The sequence below is a fragment of the Eleutherodactylus coqui genome, chromosome 6, assembly GCF_035609145.1.
Source record: "Eleutherodactylus coqui strain aEleCoq1 chromosome 6, aEleCoq1.hap1, whole genome shotgun sequence".
NCBI classification, from domain to species: Eukaryota; Metazoa; Chordata; class Amphibia; order Anura; family Eleutherodactylidae; genus Eleutherodactylus; species Eleutherodactylus coqui.
The window spans coordinates 140,998,421-141,020,957 of NC_089842.1; the positions used below are offsets into that span (position 1 = coordinate 140,998,421).

At 42.9% G+C, this 22,537-nt stretch overlaps 1 protein-coding gene across 2 annotated transcripts in view; it reads left to right on the plus strand.

The window, feature by feature from the left end:
• PPP6R1 (protein phosphatase 6 regulatory subunit 1) overlaps positions 1–22,537 on the plus strand; it is a 79,508-nt gene that overhangs the window by 28,131 nt on the left and 28,840 nt on the right. For both annotated transcript variants that reach the window (XM_066607751.1, XM_066607752.1), the window contains exons 5-10: positions 738–803; positions 3,751–3,863; positions 6,481–6,594; positions 7,227–7,395; positions 17,873–18,025; positions 21,474–21,608. In XM_066607751.1, coding sequence (XP_066463848.1) covers positions 738–803; positions 3,751–3,863; positions 6,481–6,594; positions 7,227–7,395; positions 17,873–18,025; positions 21,474–21,608 — 750 coding nt within the window. The remainder of the gene's footprint in view (positions 1–737; positions 804–3,750; positions 3,864–6,480; positions 6,595–7,226; positions 7,396–17,872; positions 18,026–21,473; positions 21,609–22,537) is intronic.

The following is a 22,537-nucleotide window of genomic DNA, read 5'->3' on the forward strand; positions in this document are numbered from 1 at the left end:
AGTGACACCAGGTCCCATAGTATCTAGTTTATAAATGACAGCACCATGTCCAGGAGGCGCCGCAAGAAATGTTTTATACAAAGCAAATATGACCCTATATAGGAAAGGATTACAATGCTATATAACAAGAGATTTTATAAACTGCAAGTTAAATACAAAGGGCATACCTGTATATCCTGGCTCTTTAAAACACAAGAATATCCCAAATTACATGTAGAAGGTGTTAATGAGGCTAATTAATTTGGGTACTTGTTTATCAAAGCACCAGCTATCTGTGTTAATGCCCCTGGCTGTCTCCTCTTCCACAGAAGCCACAATTACAAAAAAAGAGGGCCAGGTCAGATCAGTGTCCTGCTTGTTAAAGGTAGCAACAACTTTTCTACACCGCATTGAGTAAAACAGATCTGAAACAGCAGTTTAAATAGAGATACATGAGATTCTTCATTTACTGACCATAGTGGCAAGGTTAAAGGTGGAGCTTCACTTCAAGTCACTGAAAAGATGTTATCTGAGGATCCCATTGTGGTAAAATATTAGCATAGAAAGCGTTTGATCTATGAGAGCAGCTTAGTCACTTTACTCTAGATCTTGCCTTTAGATCGTCACCATTTTCAGAAACTCTAGTGGCGGTCATAATGCACGAATAATGAATGTTGTACGTTATTCCTATACCTTGTAGGTAATATAGTGTAACCTCTTTATATCCTATTCTTTTTATTTATTTTTTTAATACACAGTGGCTTAATGAAGAGAAAATTGTTCAACGGCTGATTGAAATGATTCATTCTTCAAAGGATGATAATGTAAGGATTTTCTCTCTACTTTTTGTTCTCGTGCATTTCTCAACTTAAGGGCTTATTCACATGGACATATATTGGCCGGGTTTTCACGCCCGTCCAGTATACGCTACCCCTCTCTGCAAGGGGATGGGGTGGGAGCTAGTGTGCTGAGCTCCCGTCCACTCTCCGATCCACTGTTTGCAATAAAAGGGGCGGGACAGGGTGGAACATAGCTTCACCCCATCCAGCCCCTCTCATTGCAAACAGTGGTAGGGGGCGGGAGCTCAGCACACTAGCTCCTGCATCGTAAGAAAATGACCTATTGTATGACTCGAGCTCTTATGTTAAAGGTATTTTTCTCGTTGGTGTCATTGGGGAACACTGCTACTGCCACTATCTGTTTGTTTTTTTTTAAAGACATTTTTACGTTGCAGCATTTCTTCCAGACCTGCCTAAAACGTTCGCACTTAAAAACTGAGCAAAATGTGTTAATACGAAAAATAGAAGTACTTGCCATCCTCTTTCCCGGCAATCCTGTGGTTCTCCCAGTGTTGGTTTAGTAATGGCTATCACCTAATCGCTACATCAGTCACGTGCCATTCTCCTGGCATCAATGTTCAGATGCTGGGAACAATCATGCCAAAAGAACACCACCTGATTGTGGTGACCTCTAATTGGCTGCAATGTGGTAGCCATTTCTAATCAAAGACTGGTAAGGACCACTGCAACGCTGGATCACAGGTGGGGAAGACCGATAAGTTGTATCACACCCGGACAACCCTTTTAATTTTCCATTTCACTCTATATTAAGGAAAAATCCTGAATTCCTGCAGTTTTCACTCTGGCCACTGAGATTCCTAATAGTTGGACTTTTGTTCTGTATAGATCAATTCTCAATAGTCTTAATATCATAGACAGGATTACAGTGAAGGCTAACACCCATGTGTAGATAGTATAGCATCTATCATTCACAATAGATGAGGTTACAGCTCACCTCCTCCCCCTCAGTTATAGCATGCCCATAACACTCTCCTATAGAAGTCAACGAGTTATCTCCAATCTAAAGATTCATTATGGTCCAATTGGCTGCTTTAAAGCTTTTTCTCTGAATGCTATTAGCTCAGACAAGATGGCCGCCCCCATAATCCTGTATAGAAAAGAGATTTAAAATCTGGAAAAGTAGAATAGAAAAAATAGGTGGTCCAGTCTCTTTGGTGGGGGGTCAGGGGTGGGGAGTAGGATTTTTTTTTTCTTTATACAGAATTGCAAGCAGCCTTCATACTTTAACCTTTTTATTCCTATCCAATGAAAAGTGGATCACAAAAATGAAAAGCACCAGGTACATAGGATAATTAAAGGTTAAAGCTCTGCTGCTAACGTTTGGGTGCCAGATACCACAAGACCTCTGAAGGTGTCATGTGGAGTTCATACCTTGACAGGTCAAAGCTTTCCTGGGGGCAATATTAGGCAGGTGGTTTTAATGTTATAGCCAATGTATTTTTGTCTTAACCCCTTCCCGCTGCAGGGTGTAAGTCTACGTCCTGGCAGCCTGGTACTTCCCGCAACAGGACGTAAACTTACTTCCTGGAGAGAGCGCGGGATCACATATGATCCCGCAGCGGGAGACGGCGTCCCGCTGCAACAGCGGGGGGGCATCGGAGATGCGCCCCCAGCTGTTAACCCCTTCCCTGCCACGATCTAAGTAGATTGCGGCAGGGAAAGAGTTCACAGAGGGAGCGGACTCCCTCTGTCTTCGGCCGGAACTCGCGATGTCATCGCATGTCACCATGGCAACCGGACGCCAGACACTGGCGTCCTGTATTGCCTATGCCTACGATCGCTGTATAAGCGATAAGGCATGGCAGAGCAGTAGCTCTGCCATGCCTTATGACAGCGATCATCAGGGCAGTGGTTAAAGTCCCTCAGAGGGACACAAACAGTGTAAAAAAAAAAAGCAAAGATTAAAAAAAAATGTAAAAGAGTAAAGCCATTTTTTTTATGCTTCTCAGATTAGCATAAAAAAGGTAAAAAAAAAATAAAACCCCACATATTTGGTATTGTCGCGTCCGTAACGACGTGTACAATAAGTTGCACATGCTTTTGACTGCATGGAAAAAAACGCTAAAAAACTGAGGCTGAATGCTAATTTTTAGCATTTTGCCTCACTAAAAATGCAATAAAAGTGATCAAAAAAGCCGTATGTACCCCAAAATGGTACCAGTGAAAACTACAGCTCGTCTCGCAAAAAATAAGCCCTCACAGAGCGCCGTACATCAAAAAATAAAAAAGTTACAGGACTTTGAATGCAGCAATTTAGAATAGAAAAATTTCCAAAAAAAAGGGTTTTTATTGCAGAAAAGTGGGAAAACCTAAAAAAAATGTAAGAATTTTGGTAACGTTGTAACCGTACCAGTTCGCAGAAAAAAATGGAAAGTCTCATTTATGCTGCATCATTAACGCTGTAAAAAAAAAATAAAAAATCTATGGTAGAATTGATGTGTTTTCTCTCTGCTATCATAAAAAAAATAACATTTTTACAATATAGTCTATGTACCCAAAAGTGGCACCGATAAAAACTACAGTTCGCCACGCAAAAAACAAGCCCTTATACGGCCGCGTCCACGGAAAAATAAAAAAGTTATGACTTTTGATAAACGGAGAAGAAAATCCGCCAAAAATTGTTGCGTCCTTAAGCCCAAAATAGGCCGTGTCATGAAGGGGTTAAAGGAGATTTCTAAGACCCAGAAAGTTTTTAGTTAAAAGCAGCGATTGTTGTAAATAATTAATTCTCAGCGATCATGTGCGGAGTCGAGTATGTCATCACTGCAGCTGAGGATTGAGCAGGTCACTTATGCCTCTTCTGTTACGATCCCTGGCTTTAGATAATTTTTTAACTTTGTCTTTAGTGCCATCTACAGACTGCGATAAATGTACTGTTATTTCATTGTTTTAATTGTTTTTCTTGTTTCAGCAACATTCCAATGCTTCCCAGTCACTGTGTGATATTATCCGACTGAGCCGCGAGCAGATGATCCAGATTCAGGATAGTCCTGAGCCAGACCAGTTACTGGCTACTCTGGAGAAGTAAGACATGACATATTAGATTTAGATATACAAAGATGGTAGGAGTTGTCCTTGTCTTCACAACTTTTAGGCTTTGCTATATGTTACTCACTGCTTTGTTGGCGTTATACTTCACAGGCTGTAAGAGGCAAACAGGACCGCTCATTGCAAAGTAATTGTAGGGGAAATTGCACAGATTTATTAAAATTGCAGAAAATAACCATGAAAAAAATCAATAGTGGATATTAATACATTTTTAACAGTTGGAGATCCATTCTACTGATTAAAATTCCTTGTAGTAGTAAGTGATAACTGCTTGGCTAACTGCAGCCACCATTAGACAGAGCCTAGTGTCTGTACACGTCTTTATTTGTGGAGGTCAATGTATAAATTGTCTACAGTAGGCTCTTGTAGCTGCAGCAGGTAGCCAGGCATTTGTCTTATAGATAAGGACAATGCTCTAATCAATATAAAGATATTTAATTAAATTAATTGGCACTGAATGTTGGGACAGAAAAACATGGGCGTTAAAATGTGCACATTCACAGTGGAGCATTGGGACATTCAGAATTTGGGGGTGCAATGTTACTGGACTTCAATTCTAAAATAGAAGATGTTAAAGTGGTTTTCCTACCCAAGACATTTGTCATATCCTTGGGTTATGCCATGATAGATGCAGGTTGTACCTCTGGTCCCCCAACTCCTATCCCGCCTAATGAAGCAGCTCCTTGTGTATTAGCAGTCTGTGCAATAAAGATGTAAAATGTGTTCATGTCCACAAGTCTCAGTTGCTGAGGATTTAGAAATCTTGAGGATCATGTTTGTGATCTCTTGTTTTTTTTTATAGGGCACTAGCTTACCCGTTGCGCATTACTGCGAAGACAGACAGACATACATTTGTGTGTGTGTGTATGTATGTATGTATGTGTGTGTATATATATATATATATATATATATATATATATATATATATATATATATATATATATATATAATAACCAATCACAGCGCAGCTTTCATGTTACCTCAGCAGTATAAGAAATAGCAACCAATCAGAGCGCAACTTTTATTCTGCCTCAGCAATATAAAAAATAGCAACCAATCACAGAGCAGCATTCATTTTACCTCAGCGGTATAATATATAGCAACCAATCACAGCACAGCTTTCATGTAACCTCAGTAGTATAAGAAGTAGCAACCAAGCACAGCTTTCATGTTGCCTCAGCACTATAATATATAGCAACCAATCACAGCACAACTTTCATTTTACCTCAGCAGTATAAGAAATAGCAACCAATCACAGCACAGCTTTCATTTTACCTCAGCATTCTCAATATCCAGGAATTGTCTTGCGAAACGTTCGGCGGATGCATCATTTTCTGGTTGAACACGCATCCCGTTGCTCGTAATGCCTTTTGCTTTCGTGCTTGAGATGGAAATCAAACGATCTTTGTCTGGGGGGCATAACTGTCGACGATGCTCGCACGCGCGCCACCTATCGTAGGATAGTTGTACTATGCCAGTAACCTTCCCAGGAGTGTACTCAACAACTTCCCAAAGTCTCATGGCAATTGGATGAATGGTCTAGTAATGCATAAAGGACAGAAAGACATACATTCATTTTTATATATATATATATATATATATATATATATATATATATATATATATATATATATATATATATATATATATATTTATATATATTTATATATTTATATATATATATATATATATATATATATTATATATTGACATCAGGAAGTGAGAGAATTAGATTCCGTACATAAAATTTGGACGCTAATTCTTTGGCGCTTAGAATTGAATAATCGAGTTGGGACCCATTAACTTTTCCTATTTATGACATAATCAATGCTTGTGCCAAATTACATCGGGAAGTGAGAGAATTAGATTCCGTATGTAAAATTTGGACGCCAATTCTTTTGCGCTAGAATTGAATAATCGAGTTGGAACCCAATAACTTTTCATATTTGACATAATCAATGCTTGTGCCAAATTTCATGTTTTTATGACATTGGGAAGTGAGAGAATTAGATTCCGTACGTAAAATTTGGACACTAATTCTTTGGGGCTTAGAATTGAATAATCGAGTTGGGATCCATTAGCTTTTCCTATTTAATAATCGAGTTGGAACCCAATAACTTTTCATATTTGACATAATCAATGCTTGTGCCAAATTTCATGTTTTTATGACATTGGGAAGTGAGAGAATTAGATTCCGTACGTAAAATTTGGACACTAATTCTTTGGGGCTTAGAATTGAATAATCGAGTTGGGATCCATTAGCTTTTCCTATTTATGACATAATCAAAGCTCGTGCCAAATTTCATGTTTCTACGACATCGGAAAGTGAGAGAATTAGTGGCAATGATGGAAATTGAACAATCTACGTGGGGGGGGGGGGGGGATAACTGTCGACGCTCGCACGCGCGCCATTTACCATAGGATAGATGTACTATGCCAGTAATCTTCCCAGGAGTGTACTCAACAACTTCCCAAAGTGTCATGGCGATCGGATGAATGGTGTAGTAGTGCATAAAGGACAAACAGACACACAGACAGACATACATTCATTTTTAAATATATATGTTTTAAGTGTGTTCCTTTCTTTACGCAGACAGGAGACTATTGAACAGCTTCTTAGCAACATGTTTGAAGGCGAGCATAATGAGTCTGTGATTGTGAATGGTGTCCAAGTTCTTCTAACTTTATTGGAACCTCGAAGACCAAGGTAAGCTTCATTGTTATCCTGTGTCATGTTTTGGCCTTGTTGACCAAACCTTTTTAAAGTTGATGACTTGCAACCCTTTCAGATTGAACTGCCACTAAAGTGGGTTATGCAACAGAAAGCATGGACCAGTTTGATGGTAGTTATTTAGACAAATGGCTGTACATATAATACACGGATGAAGTCAATAGAAGCCATCCGTCCCTTGGCCATTCTGCAATAATCATTGCAGAGTGGTCGCGGGATCCCTGACATCGCCTAGCAATGCAATGGCATCATCTGTATCGCGCATGTGTGCCGGCCGGCATGTCCACAGCTCACCAGCCGGGCACTGGGTCGAACTCTGCTGTGGGATCCCACAGGCGGCCTAACTGTATTGTAGCAAACCCTGCTACGGTATCCATCACCCAACCACCGCATGTTTTCCTACTGCATATGAAGGTTCCTATCGATTGGCAGCAAGCAGAGAAAGTACAGGAAATATATGGGAAATGTGTCTAATTTTTCACTATACAAAGTCTAACCTCTGTTTCCTGAAACATTGCTGCAGTAATCGTATAGACAGCAGAAGTAACTTTACGGTTTCTATTCGCAGTTTTGTATTTCATGCACATGAATGTGTTTCTCTATTGCAGAGCTGAACTTGGAGGATTGAATGCATTCTACTGTAATTTAGAGGGTCAGCTGGAGATTAATCCTCCTGGTATAGATTCTTCTTCCAATACCCAAGCCAGTTTAGGCACGATGTTGGCGATCAAGCAGAGTTTAAAAGAGTTTCAGCAGCTCCTCATTGATCCTCCTAAGGTAAAACCGGGCACTTATAACCGTTTCATTTACATAATGGTTTAAAATAGCCAATTGTCTTAGTCTGTCATCTGGAAGTTCATATTTTTAAACTATGTCACCGTTGTTGTAAATGATGGAGTACCTGCCCCTTTTCTTCTACCTCATTTTTCTTGTCACTTTTTGATAGTTTTACTGATTTAAATGTTAGTTAGGCACACTCCATTCTCGCATCTGTCGATTTTATTACATCTCAAAGGCAAAATAGGTGGGTCCATGACCACCCACTTTTCTATTGAAGGCTATATTTCCCAGTCACATTGAAGACTGAATCTGTGTGCAGTGCATATGCAAGCATTCATCCAGGGTGAATCTTTGCTTCCTTTCCCTGTGTTTGTAGAATGGTGCATGCGTGGACCTGTAGCACTGAAGTAAGACCTTTCCCTGAGCTCACCTGTAGCTCTCACACACATTGTAGCTGTATGGGCAGAAGAAAAAAATGCCTAATTGGAATGTCAGGTTCTGGGGAGAGGGGAATGACACACTCAGTAAACCAAACACTGTGATTGCAAGACACTTCGCGTGGTCCCATTGTTGCACCAAATCTTGGAGCCTCTTTGTATAAACTACCTGCTTCCCAGACCAGACAGCCAGCCTGTCCCAGGGACATCCAGCGCCATGCCACTAGAGGGCTCTAAACCGGAATGGGTGTGCTTCCTCTCGGTGGTGGTTTCAGATTTGATGAAGTCCTACAGGTCCATTGTAGAGATGCTGGATGATTTAAGAGATTCTCCATATGCAAGAACCCAATCCCTCTGCAACTGCAGACTCCTTCCAGTGTCTAAAACCTTCCCCACTGTTGCGGGATTTGAGGAGATCCTGTCCAAAGAGTGGTCCGCTCCGGATAAATATTTCCCAAAGCCTAAGCGTCTTCCTCACCATCAGTAGATGCTTGTGTCTTGCCTACCCAAATGCACTACCTTGTACCTGGCAGATGCATCCTCTTTTATTGTTCAGCACTTGTACTTTGCTCCTTTCATTGCTCCTGCCCACGGCCTTTGGAGTGGTGTCCATCCCCTCCGGAGCGCGACAAATGCTCAACCTTCAAACAGCGCTCTTCTCTGCCCACCCCACCCTCGCACACAAGCAACCAAGCTCTCTTCAGCAAAGTCCGTTTTCGCATGAAAGGCCGTTTCATCTCCGGTCATCCAGGGTGTGGGGCAGTCTCCTGCTGTACAGGGATGTTTGGTTCACTCGCTTCCAATATTCCTGGGTGCGTGAAATCGTCTTTTTAGTTTCAAAATACTTTATTCAGGAGTCAAACATATAAAGTACAACTTTTTTTTTTTTTTAAGTATTCAAGAGTGGATTTCCCCTCGCAGGGGGTGTAACATAACAAACAACATTAATCCTATTCCTAAATTGAGTGTACTATTCTCTTATCCAATTTAATTCTAACAATATTATTCCTTAGACTCTATCTCCGGTTTTCACTAGAAATATTGTTTCAACAAAAAACAAACAAACAAAAAGAAAATAAAAATAAAAAGATAAGAAAATATTTGTAGGTCCTAAATATCGTGGTTCAAACATTAAACTTTTAACAAAGATCAACTGTGGTCGTCTCTCATTCCCTTATTAGGTGCATTCGTATTTCTCCCGTCTATTCATCATATGGGTCTTATTTTTATGTCGACTGGAGGATGTGTCTCAAACCTGGTATTTCTACCATGTTTATCCAGGGGTCCCAAATTTCACCGAACTTTTCTAAAGCATCTGTTCCTACTGCGTGCATTCTCTCGTATAGTACGATACGTGAGACTCTATCTAGCACGTCCTGGAAGAAAAGGTCTCTCTGCTTCCATCTGGAGGCAATGTGTATTCTGGCGGCCATACAGATCGCCTGGATTAACTTGTGGGCTCGATATCTGGTCCCAGGTTGACGATCACCCAGTAAGAGTGTGGCTGGTGATCTCTGTAGGTTACCTATGAATAGCCTCCGTAGAAGCCTATGGACTTGCGTCCAGAGTCTAGCCACCACTGGACATGTCCACCAGATATGGGCTTGTGTGCCTATTTCAGCGCATCCTCGAAAACACAAAGGCGACGTGGACTGAAATATTTGGTGCAGTCTGTATGGCACCAAGTGGGTTCTATGGAGAATCTTCATAGATGTTTCTGTCAAGGTCACCTGGTGACTCCCCTTCGCCACCGTCTCACAACACTGTCTCCATTTCTCTAGTGACAAGCTTATTTTTAGGTCCTTTTCCCATTTTTCCATATAAGGAAGCTTTCCTTCTCCCCCTGGTCTGTTCAGCATGTTATAGATTAAGGATAGGGACCCCTTTTTCATAGGGTCCCTCAGGCATAGTCTCTCGAATGCAGTCAGCTCTGGTAGAGAACTTGGAAGCCTGAGTGAGCCTAGGAAATGATATACCTGATTAATTCTAAAGTTCTCGGATGTGGGAGGATTGAATTTGATTTTAAATTGATTTATGGTGAGTATTTTGGAGTTTTCTATCATGCTGTGTAAGCTAGTAAGCTCGTTTATTTTCCACCACTGAAAATGTAACAGGTCTCTGCTTGGAGGGAACTTTTCGTTTGGTATCAGTGTCATTAGTCTAGATGGATTGTTTGATAGTTTATGTTTGTACCTGGATTCCCTCCAGATGCGTATCGAGTGATATGATAGTGGGCTCTTGTCCATAAAGTTTGATTTGAGTGGACCTGCCAACCAAGTCAGTTCCGCGGGGGTGTGTGGGGCTAGCTTATGCGTCTCCATGGTGACCCAGATTGGGGCTTTTGTACCCCCCATGGTTTCGATCCATTGTGCCAGTCTCGCTGCTAGATAGTATTTTTTCAGGTTGGGGACTGAAAGGCCTCCTAATTTCTTATGATAGTACATAGTCCTGTTTTTAATCCTTGCCTTTCTACCGGCCCAAATAAACTTGAAGATGGCTTTTTGAAATTCATCCAGAACTCCGTTTGGGATAGGAATGGGCAGTGACCTAAACAAATATAGTATCCGGGGCAGGGTATTCATTTTTACCGCGTTTATCCTTCCCATCCACGAGAGCATGGGATCATTCCACTTTGTTAGCTCCGAGGTTAGTTTCTTGATTAGCGGTGGGTAATTCCATTTATATAGAGAGGACAGGGAGGGGGTCAGGTTAATTCCCAGATATGGTATATATTGTGCCTGCTGATTAAAGCCGAAATTTATATCTATTAACTTTATTAGGGAGGGTGGAGTATTTATATGTGTTATATCGCTTTTATCTGTATTTACTCTCAGTCCCGTTAAGGTTGCCCACTTATCGAGGAGATTCATCAAATTTGGCAAGGTTGTTAGGGGTTGCGTGATAGTCAATAGCATATCATCCGCAAATAAATTTATTTTATATTCCTTATCCCCCAAGGTGACTCCCTTTATATTTGGGTTCTCTCTTATTGCTATCGCTAACGGCTCCATAGCTAGGGCGAAAAGCGCTGGAGAGAGAGGGCATCCCTGTCGGGTGCCTCGCTTAATTGGAATTGGTCTTTCTTTGGTTGTTGGCAGTTTCAATAGGGTTGAGGGATGAGAGTACAAAGATTTTATTGCCCGTAGAAATTCCCCGTTAAAACCCATGTGACCCAGCAGGGCGAACAGATAGTCCCACGATATGGAATCGAACGCTTTTTCGATGTCTAAAGCGAGTAGAGTCAGGGAGTTACTATTTCTCTGGGCCTGGTCAATAATGTTTAGTACTTTCCTGATATTGTCCGGCGCCTGTCTTTGCGGAATAAAGCCTACTTGGTCTTTATGGATGAGTTTTGCAAGAAAGAGATTCAGTCGCCTCGCTAGGACACTTGTAAAGATTTTATAATCTAAGTTTAGGAGCGATATTGGCCTATAATTTTTTGGGGACAGTGGATCTTTGTTCGCCTTCGGTATCACCGTTAGGTTTGAATTAAGAAATTCCGCTGGTGGGGTTTGTCCGTCCATCAGGGTTTGAAACATCTCCCCGAGGGGTCCAGCTAGACGGTCCTTGTATTTTTTATAATATATAGCTGTAAGGCCATCAGGGCCTGGGGCCTTACCTGGTTTTAGGTTGTCTATTACCTCTACTATCTCCTCCTCCGTGATGTCGGCATTTAATAAGTCTCTCTGTTCCTGACTTATGGTGGGTAGTTGTACTGACTCTAGGAATTCTTTTCTCAAGGATTCTCCTCCCCCCCCATGTTCTCGGTAAAGGGCCGTATAAAAGTCGGCGAATGTGTTGTAGATTTTTGTTGGATTGGTGGTCGTTGTATTATGTGGAGTGTATAATTTGAATACTGAGTTTAGTCTCTGCGTTTCCCGCAGCTTCTTGGCTAGCATTTTATCTGGTTTGTTTGCAAATTTATAGTATTTGTATTTGGTCCACTGTAGCGCCCGTTCTACTTTTTCCGACATTAAGATGTTTAGTTGGAGTTTAATGTCCTTGATTTCTTTCGTGGTCGCCCGTGTCGGATTCCGCTGGTTCAAGTTTTCCAGGAGAAATAATCTCCTTTCTAGTGCTTGGAAAGCTTTAGATCTTTCCTTTTTTTTCTGGGATGATGTTTGAATCAGTCTACCCCGGATATATGCCTTGTGGGCGAGCCATGCCCACTGCGGTTTGTTTTCTGGCCCCTTATTATACTCAAAGAATTCTGCTATTTGGGTCGCAATTTTGTTTGAGGTTGCTGGGTCCTTCAAGATCGCCTCATTTAGCCTCCATCTGAACACATTTCCTTTGGTGTTTTCTAATTGTATCTCACAGAGTACCAGATCGTGGTCCGACCACGCATTCGGGTAATGCCTGGCGGTCGCGAGCTGGGGTACTAGCTGTGTCGAGATTAGCACATAGTCGAGTCTAGAGTAGGTCTGGTTTGGTGCTGAGAAAAAGGTATATCCTCTATCTTTTCCATGTACTTCTCTCCAACAATCAGCCAGTCTGTGGTGTTCTAGTTTAGTTTCCCAATCTTTTCTCTGTTTTACTGAAAATCTGTCTGGGGTATTACTTGATCTATCTAACATTTTGTGGAAGGGGAAGTTGAAGTCCCCTGCCCATAGGACCTTGTGTTGCGGGAATCTATTTAATTGATTTGCTACTTTTTGCATGATAGGCCAGGGGTTTTCCGGTGGTGCGTACATGTTAACTATTAGCAGTGGCTGGTCTTGGAGTGTACCCCACGTAAGGCAGTATCTCCCTTCTTGGTCACTTTCTGAATGGATGTCATGGAGGGGGAATGAGTTATGCAATAGTGTCATGACCCCCCTATGTTTTTTGCTTGCTGTGGATGAGAAGCTTCTTGTGTAGTTGTGGTTAATGTGTCTGGGGGCTGAACTATGGGAGAAATGTGTCTCCTGGATGCAGATTATGTCCGGTTTGTGTTTGGTGTATGTTATAAAGGCTTTTCTCCGTTTGTTCGGTGAGTTAAATCCTCTCACATTGTGGGAAATCAAACATACCATTTGGTGGTGTGGTCTGGGCTTGCTGTGATGTCCTTACCAGGGAGCTTGTGATCGTCTGCCTGTTGTCCTCCAATCTGACCCCAATTCTGAGAGACGACCTGTGATCTTAATTCAAAAACAGTTACAAACATGCATTCAAACATATCCACCTTTCCCCTCTGTGTTTGTGGGAATGGTGTAACACTTAACCAATTCAGGTTAACTAGGGTCCTCGGACCCTTAAGGCCAGAGATTGGATTGGTGTCACCTTTTGGTGACCCCTCCATCTCTGAAGTACTCGGCAACTTTCTTACCATCTTGGGACTATGCATCCTGATCTACGAAAAAATATGAGTTATACAATCAATTTGTACTCTTTCTATGGGGACGCACCCACGCGGGATCTCCCCTCCGCGGGCTCCTCCCCCCCCCTCTAATATATTCATTATGAATCATAGAAATATTAGCCTTTCGTTTATCTAATTGTCGTCTCCTCTCCCCCCCCCCCCCCCCCCCCAGTCCTCCCCCGTTTCTTCTTCCCTCTTCTCCTCTATAAACCTGGGAGAGTGGTAAGCGGGGTTACAGCGTCCATTTTAACTCTTTCAAGCCTTCTCTAGGCCCTGTTGGGCCCATTGTTTGATGCAATTTGATCTCGCGGTCTGGATCTGCTTTGTGTCGGGTGTGGAGTAACCCAGGATCGCCTAGGACGCGGGCGCGTTCTTCTTGTTTCTGGTGGTCTTTCTATTTGTATCTGTGCTCTCTCTAGGGCTTCGTAGGCCTCCTCCAAGGACTTCGCCGTATGTGTTCTGCCTTGGTATTGGAAGATAAGCGCGAACGGGAATGCCCATTTATATCTGATGTTGGCCGTTATTAAAGCTTGTGTAATTGGCCTGAACATCCTCCTTTTCGCCAGTGTAGATGGGGCAATGTCTGCGTAGAGTTGAACGGCGGAAGACATCCCGGGTAATGGAGTGAGGTTCCTGGCTGCCGCCAGGAGTTGGTCTCTCACTTCGCTGTAGTGTAACTTAAGCACCACATCTCGAGGCAGTTCTGGATTTGGGGGTTTCGCAAGTGCCCTGTGTATTCGGTCAATTTTAAATGAAGTTTGATCGAGCTGGGGCAGAAGTGCGGAGAAGAGGTTGATTGCCGTCTCTTTCAAGGCTGTGATCGATTCTGGAAGGCCCCTTATTCTGATATTAGATCGCCTCGACCTGTTTTCCAGGTCCTCTAGTTTGGCTTCCATTTGATCTACTTTAGATTCTAAGTCTGCCACATAGCCTCGGTCTGTTTCCACAACTTCGATTATGTCCTCTGTTTTTCTCTCTAGTTCTTCCGTTCTTTGCCCCAAGTCTCGTATCTGCTCAGTAAAGTCTTTTACTGCGGCCGAGAGCGCCGTTTTGAAAACTTTTTCCATTTTTGCTAGTAGACTGGAGTGGTCTGCGTTATCGTGTCTTGTTTCTATATTTTCTTCTTCTGCATCTATTTCTGAGGGGCTTCTGGACGCTGTAGGGGAGAGGGTTTCTGCTTGGGATTGGGAAGCGAACATGTTCATTAGCGTGCCTTTGGATGGGGTCTTTGTTGTTTTGCCTTTGTTTTTAGACATTTTTTTTTTTTTTTTTTTTTTTTTGATGGTTGCTTCAGGTCTACAAAGGGTGCTTGTAGGTTTTAATCTATTTTTCTTATTGCATAATGCAGCTGTCCCGATGGAGCAGACACTAGGGCCTCATTGCCCGAAGCGGCTAGTTCTGCTCAAGCGCTGAGTGGGGGTTGCTCTCTAGGCTAGGAGTCGGGTTCAGGGTTCTCCTTTACGCTGTCGTGGTCTGTATCGGGGGTCGGTCGGGTTCTGTTTTCCCTTTATACAGACAGTCCTTGCATAGATCGTGACAGGAGGCGGGGAGAGGTGACGAGGGTCTTTATGGTGTTGAAGTTTTGGGGCTGTGCAGGTTTAATTATTGCTGTTGCTGTGCCTTTACTATATGGCTTTTGCATCCGTAGGGGGTGGGTTGCTCTATGAGAGTTGTTATGCTCAGTGGTTAACTGATTCAGAGCCAGGCTTGTCCCCACACTCCTTTTTCTCCTCCTGCAGGGGCCCCCTCTGTGGTCTTTTCCCCTTAGGGTCCTTGAGCCTGTTCCTGGTCCTTCTCCCTTTGCCTCTCTTCTTAATAATGTGCAGGGGAGAGTGTCTGGGAGTTGCGCTTTTCTTTATTGTTTAGGGGTGATTCTTTTCACCTTGTTGTACTACAAAAGATTGTAAAGGAGTGTAGACTTCTGTGAGCCTTGATGAATTTACTGGGGGCCTGTAGTACGTCGGGCTGCCAGTAGGTGGTGGTGTTGTTTCACAGAAGCTGCAGAGTTCTGCACGGTGCAGCCCCTATGTTTACTGGGAAGCCTCGGTTTGTGGCTCACTAGCCGGGTCTCTGAGGGGCTGGAAAGAGGTAGGGGATGCCTTTTTTCTCAGGCTTTGTTGTGCAGTTTATGTCCCCTGTGATCCCTCCTTTGTTAGCCTCCGTGCTTGTTCTCCCTCCTCCTCCCCGTATCCTACCTCCTGCTGTCTCTGCCGGGTCTTCTCCTCTTCCACCTTGTACAGGGGGGGGAGCTGGGCTTCTTTTCCAGTTGCCACAGGTCTCTTGCTGGTGGTACCTGGTGAGCAGGGGCACTTCCCGGCCGTTCGTGAAATCGTCTTTTTAGTACGCTATAGATTTTCATTCTGCTCCCCCAGAGCATTTTTTTTTTTGCCTCTTCCCCCACCATCCAATCCAGCCAGACTTTCCCAGTACCCTCACGACATTCACGATTTACTCAATCAAGACGTCATCTGTTCCTTCTCGCGAACATTTTACCATTTTTTTCCCCCAAAAAGGACAGCTCAATTCGCCTGTTCCTAGACCTGAAGTTCCTGAACAGCTATGTCAGTCTGTCAGCCTTCGTATGGAATCCATCAGAGCAGTGATAGCCATTCTCCTTTATCCATAGAAACAATCGTTGATCAATATCAAGGAGACCTACCCCTACATTCTGATTTGCCAGTACCACCAGCTTTTTCTTTGGCTTGCAGTGAAGTCAAATAATTTCCAATTCATCGCCTTGCCATTGGACCTAGCAGCAGCTCCCAGAGTGTTCACAAAGGTGCTCTCGGGGTGCTTTTTCATTCTCAGGGGCTCTGGGCAATCCCTTTTCTGGACGACCTACTGATCAAGGCTCCCTCCCTCGAGACCAGCAAGGACAGTCTCACGATAGTTCTTGACTCTGGATGATTAATGGTACACCCGAAACTTGGCCCCATCACATCAGCTCACTTTTCTCGGCCTATTCTTAGAGACCTGTTAGGTGAAGGTACACCTTCCGAGAGACAAGTTGCACTTCTGCAGCAATGAGTCTGCCTTCTGCAGTCAGACTCGTCTCAATCTACCAGGGCATGCGGGTGCTGGGGCTTATGGTAATTGCGCTTGAGGCGGTCCTGTATAGGCAATACCACACTCGCCCACTATAATGGGCCATCTTATCCAGCTGCAACAGATCGTGCTAGTCCCTAGATTGACCCTTAATCCTCCGTCGTTCCCTCTCTTGATGGCTAATTTCCCCCAACCTCTCTGAGGAGGTCATTCCTTCACTGGAAAATGATGACCACAGATGTGAGTCTCTTAGGCTGTGGATGGATCCTAAGCAGCCTGACAGAGGACCAACTTGGAATGTTTTTTCCACATCAACATAATGGCACTTGGAGCCATCCACTGTCTCTGACCTATTGGTCCCAGATTTTGGCTGGTTGTCAGTTTGGACATTGATTGGACGATGTGACGACTGTCACGTATCTAAACCACCAGGGCAGCACAAGAGCCACAACTGTCATGAGGGAGGCTGCCGAAATCCTCCGCTGGGTAAAGGCACACGTTTCAGCCATTCGTATTCCAGGAGTGGAAAATTGGATGGTGGATTTCCTCGTGTGGCACCCACTCCCCTGTGTCTGCTTCCCTGATGAGGAAGTCTTTGCATATATATGCGCCAAATGGGTCGTGCTGGATGTGGATATGATGGCATCCAGGCTCAACAGTCAGCTCCCGCTCTTCATGTTGCAGTCTGCCAACATTGGTGGAGAACACCCTATAGATCCCATAGAAGCAGTTCTCTTTCTTGTACGCCCTTCCACCAATGCCTCTGATCTCGTGGCTTCTCAGTCAGAATGGAGGGTGTCCCAGTGATCCTCGTAGCACCAGGCTGGCCACATCCTCGGTACAGCTCTTCACCTGCATTTACATACGCTACATTTGGTAGCATGGCTGTTTTCTTCTTGCGCATGCACAGTAGCTCTCCCTTCACTGCCTGTATCGTGGGGAACTGTGGGAACGCGACATGACGTTGGCTCAACACACGGCCTGAGACTACAGGGATCCACTATGGACACTAAATTATAAAGAAAAGTTGTTTGTTTTTGTTTGTATTTTTCCTTAATAAGGAATCGCTATATACCAGGAGTAGTTAGATTTATCCTCCATTGCAAGTAAAACATCATTTTTTAGTATTGGGACCCCCACCCTCCCCTTTTTGAGATTGATTTTATTTGTTTTTAAAGTTCTTTTACATAATATGTGTGATTCATGTGGTGGGACTATCCAATTACTGATGCGCTGCTGCCCATAAACTTTACATTTATGAGATGCACATTCACTCCATTACAATCATAAGGTGTACAAGGACCGTTTTCCTTCAATTGCTATAGCGATACAGTTTTTTTTTCTTCGTCAGCAAGAAGCAATTATTTTGAGCCGTTTGAGTGATTGGGGTTAAAAAGTTTTCAAGTGTCAATTAGAAGCCAGTTTCACAACAGCTAACGGCCAGCTGCTCTACACCATTAACCCAGCAGTATTTGCGTAGCGCATTGGGCTGCTCCACATTTATAGCATAATGCACTAGCAGTTGCTCTTCTTTTTTTTTCTTCTTTATGATGCAGGATATAACCAACATTTCTAGACTCTCTGTGACTGTGATGCAGGATAGAAGTCTATTTTAGCTTTTGTCTTTGTTTTTTTACCTCCATTTATTTAGAAGGAAAGCTTGCAGACAACTTGGGGCGTTCTTGATCCGCCATTAGGGAATACTCGACTCCATGTGGTGAAATTGCTTACCAGTGCAGTAAATGCAAACAACACTGCTTTAAACCAAGAAATGATTGAGCTAGACTCCATCAACACCATGCTGGTAAGTTACTATTCTAATATTATGTATCTAGCACTACCATAATCTATAGAGCTTTACATTTCAGAAGGTGCATTTGTAAAGAAAACCCAACATCACCGAGTAACTAATTACACTGGCCTACAAAACTAAAAAAAATGTTCTTTCCCAAGAATATTTAATAGGGATTCTAATAGTATTTCGCCTCCTGAATTTGAATGTTAACGTTTTCCATCAGGAAGGTTTTTTTTGTGACACGCATTTCAAGTTTTATAAAATTAGTACTTATGTAAGTCAGCATTATGTGAAATCCAGTTTACCTAGAAAGTTTTTGATGACGAATGCCGGGAATATTTTGCTTCTGGGATGTCTCTCTTCATGGACCAGCAATAGTCGGCCAGAATACTAGGACTCCACTTGCCTTGGTACCTCTGTGCCATCGTAGACATCTGCTGATGGAAACTCCCAATGGTCACTGACAGCCCCAAGACTTTCTGGGAAGAAGTCCAGGTGGGAGTTCAGCATCTGAGGTTTTAAGGGTCTGTTGCATCCTATAATTGGTATGATATCAGCAGATCACTCACTAGATTTATGATTTCCAAGAAGAGGTTTTTTTTTTTGTTTGTTTTTTTTAAATGCATTTACAGTTCCTGAAATCTGTCGTCGTCCATCACTGATCTTATTTGTGGCTCTATAAAAATTGCTCGTTTTCAGTTTTGCATCACTAACTTTGGGAAATTTAGATTTCAAATGCATAAATGCTGCAGAATTTCTATCAATTGCTTTTACAAATTCATTCAGCAGTCCCAGTTTTATATGCAGTGAAGGCAAATACACTTTTGTATACACGTAAAGGGGTTTTATCATTAGAAAAAAAAATTCTATACTTGCCTATTCCTCCCCAGGCAGTCGTCTTGCCACATCATCTCCTTGCCAATCTCCGGGCTCCTCCTGGGTCATGTCACCTCAAGCCGGACAGTTCTTCTATTTCCTGTGATGTAGCGTACATTTGCGGCATTCTGCTTCCTGCAGGTCCGTGGTATGCTACGTCACTAGTGACATAACATTCACTGCCTAGTAGGGAATGCCAATTCTACGGCAGACTGCTTTAGCACACGGGCTATTGCTGCGACTGCGCGGAAGTCTTGTCGCAAGTGTTCATATAGTATAACATGCTGCTGAGGATTAGGCATTCCCTGCTAGGCAGTAAATGTAGCGAATGGACGCTACATAACAGGACGAGGGTCTGGCCAACTTCCTGTGACGTGACCTGGGGGACTGGAGGAGCCAGGAGAAGATGCAGTAAGAAGCCTGACTAGGGAGGAATAGGTAAGTATAGAATTTTTTTTTTTTTTTTTCCCCCTAATGACAAAACCCCTTTTAAGGGTCAGAAAAAAAACCCTGTCTGATGGAAAAGTTCTCAACATATTTGAATTCAGAAGGTTAAAAAAATACTACTAGAATTGCCATTTGTGACAAAAAATCATGTTGACTAGTGTAATTCAAGCAAGAGGTATGAGAGCCTTGCTCTCAAAAGCTCAGCCTGAGGAAATAGGGGTCGCACAGGGTAACAGTGCTTGTCCTGTACAATGGTGTGTTCTACTAAATAGGGTAGTATACATGAAGCTGTATGAGCCGGTCAACAGCCAGTATCTGTATGTACAGAATTAAACTGCATTAAGATATAAGGAATATAGGAGATGGTATTGAATGAAGGGATCAGGTTCTGAGGAAGAATAGGGATAAAGACCAGGGATAGCACAGTCACAGGAACTGATGCAGTGTGAAAGAGTTCTTGGAGACAGAAGTGGCAAGCTTGAATTCTAGAGGATATTAATATTCAGCCATTGGCGGAATGGAGAGTACAGATAGTGCAGCTCTGTAGAGAGCTTTATGGATGAATGAGGTGTTTTAAATTGTATTCTGTTGTCAAAGGACAACCAGTGGCACATGGGTAAAGACATTGGTGTAGTGGTTGGATAGAAAGATGAGCCTGGCATTCAGGGTAGGTTAGAGGGGAAAGGTAAGGGAGTGGATGACTGAATAGTAATAAGGCTGCCTGTCCACGGGCGGGTTTGAATTGCGTTGCTCGCAGCGATAATCCGGCCGCGGGAAACGCAGTGAAAGCTTTCCATAGCGTTGCTATGGAGAGCTCTCCCCTACTCTCCACCCCACATCCACGAGCAGAGAATCATTGCGATTCTCTGCTCACGGGCTGCAATTCGCAGCATGATGCGAATTTACTGCGATTCTCTGCGGTCAGCCTATCTGTCAGATAGACTGTTAGAGGAGATCCGTCTGCTGGCTTCTACTCCCGGGTGGCGGTATCCCTCGGCTGATCGCTGCCGCGGGATCCCGCAACCCCTGTGGACAGGCAGCCTAAGTTATAGTAGTCAAGCCAAGAATGAATCATGGCAACACTTGGGCCATATGCACACATGCTAACGGCAAGGTGCCACGATTTTGAACATTGCACTTTCCTGCTATTTTACTTTTGTATTCGGAGGCTTGACTCCTGGCTCCAACAGGGCGGTTTTAGCACACCCCATCATTGATGAGGTGCACCTAGCGTGGAAAAGAGAGCAGACAGTACTCGAAAATTGCTGCGCTGGAATGCACAGTGTTCAAGCACATGTTTGTAAGGCTCCATTGAAATCAATGGGAGAGTTATACTGTGATTACCGTAGCGTTCAAAACGCTGCAGTTAAAGACGTATGTGTGAGTGGCCCAAGGGTATGTTCACATGGTGGATTTCTCACTCCGAATTCACACAGGTCCTGATGCAAATGCATACCCCATTGCATTCAATGGGATTCCATGCTGTGGTCTACAGGGTGTAGATATCAAATCCATGTACAGAAGAAAGTGACATGTCACTACTTGACAGATTCCACCCTGTTTCTCTGCGGAATACGCATCTGGAATTCCGCACTTGGAATCGCTTATTGAAAAGATCTAAATCCACGTGCAGATCCTCTGCCCTACATCTGCATAGCCATGGCAGTGATCTACAACCAGACTGCAGTTGTCAGAGACGGAATCAATGTGGAAAGATCTGTTACATTCTGCCATATGAACATATGCTCCAAGAGGCTTCGCCATTTCCAAAAGAACATGGTGGATTCTGGAGAGGTTTTTGAGGTGCAGGTGACCTACAAGTGATTTGAATCTAAGGAATAAAGGAAGCATGGATTCCTATGTTAGTACCGCAGACTAAAAGGAAAATATCAGGTGGTTGGTTAGTAGATGGTGGAAACGCAAGAACGGTAGTTTTTGAAACCTTTTCAGTTGGGGAGAGGATGTGATGTGGGAGACAGACAATCCCTAGTGTTTGGTAGCAGGGGTGACGTCCGAGGAAGAAGTATAGAATTCTGTATTGTCCATGTGTAGAGCTGGTACTGAAAGCCAAATCTGCTGACTTACACGGTGCTGCTCCTATTTGGTAAACCTATGTATGTTTTTGCTTTTTCAGAATTTATACTTCGAGTATATGTACAACAATTTTTTACACTCTCAAGTTGAGGCTTGTATCACCACAATTTTGAATTCAAGTTCCATTGATGATGCCAATGAGAGCAGCGCGCAGGAGAACTTGCTCGTCAAATATGTAAGATTTGTAATATTTTGGTACTAAAGTATGTGCTTAACGTGGCACTAGGCAAATATTTACAGTGAAATACTGGGCAAATTTTCATACTTAGTAAAATGGACTTACTGGGGTCTTTTAACGTCCAGAGACATTCTTTCACTGTAGTCTGTTTCCAATGTATACTATAGGTCTTTACTAACACATGTAAAAAGTCACCAAAGCCGCATTTCCTACTGAGGCTATTGGCGAAATTGCAGTTCTATACCCTCTGCAAATATACCTAGTAGCAGTAATAATAATGAATGCTCTATATTTACCCAATTCCTCTAGCATTTAGGCCAGAAAGCAAGAAGCCTCTGAATATGAACAGTGTGTTCTCCATCATAACCCCTTAGTGACACTGCTACTTTGGACATAAGGGTGCAATGATTTTTGGGGGGGATTTTCATCTCCACTTTTGAAAAGCCATAACTTTATTTTTCCATCCACATGGCCATACGTGGCGAGCTGTATTGTTATTGATTCCATTGTGGGGTACAGAATAATAATGTGTTGTATAATTTATTTATAAAAAAAAATTTGTAGGGCAGCGAGAAAAAAAAACACACCAGTTTTGCCATAGTCAGAGCACTGACGGCTTGTTTTTTGTGTGATAAGCCTGGGTTTTTAATGGTACCATTTTGGGTTACATACCTCTTTTTTTTAAACACTTTGCAATGCATTTGGAAGGTATTTTATTTATTTTTAAATGACGTTTGTGGTAATGACTTAGATTTTTTTTTTCTTTTTACAGACTTTTGAACAAATCAGAGTGCACAAAATTTTTTTTGTTTTACTCTCCAATTTTTAGGTCACTGTAGGGGACTTGAATCTATGATTTTATCATCGCTCGGAGTACTTCTCTACTTCAGTGCATTACCGCCATTTATAGTAATCACGGGCCATGG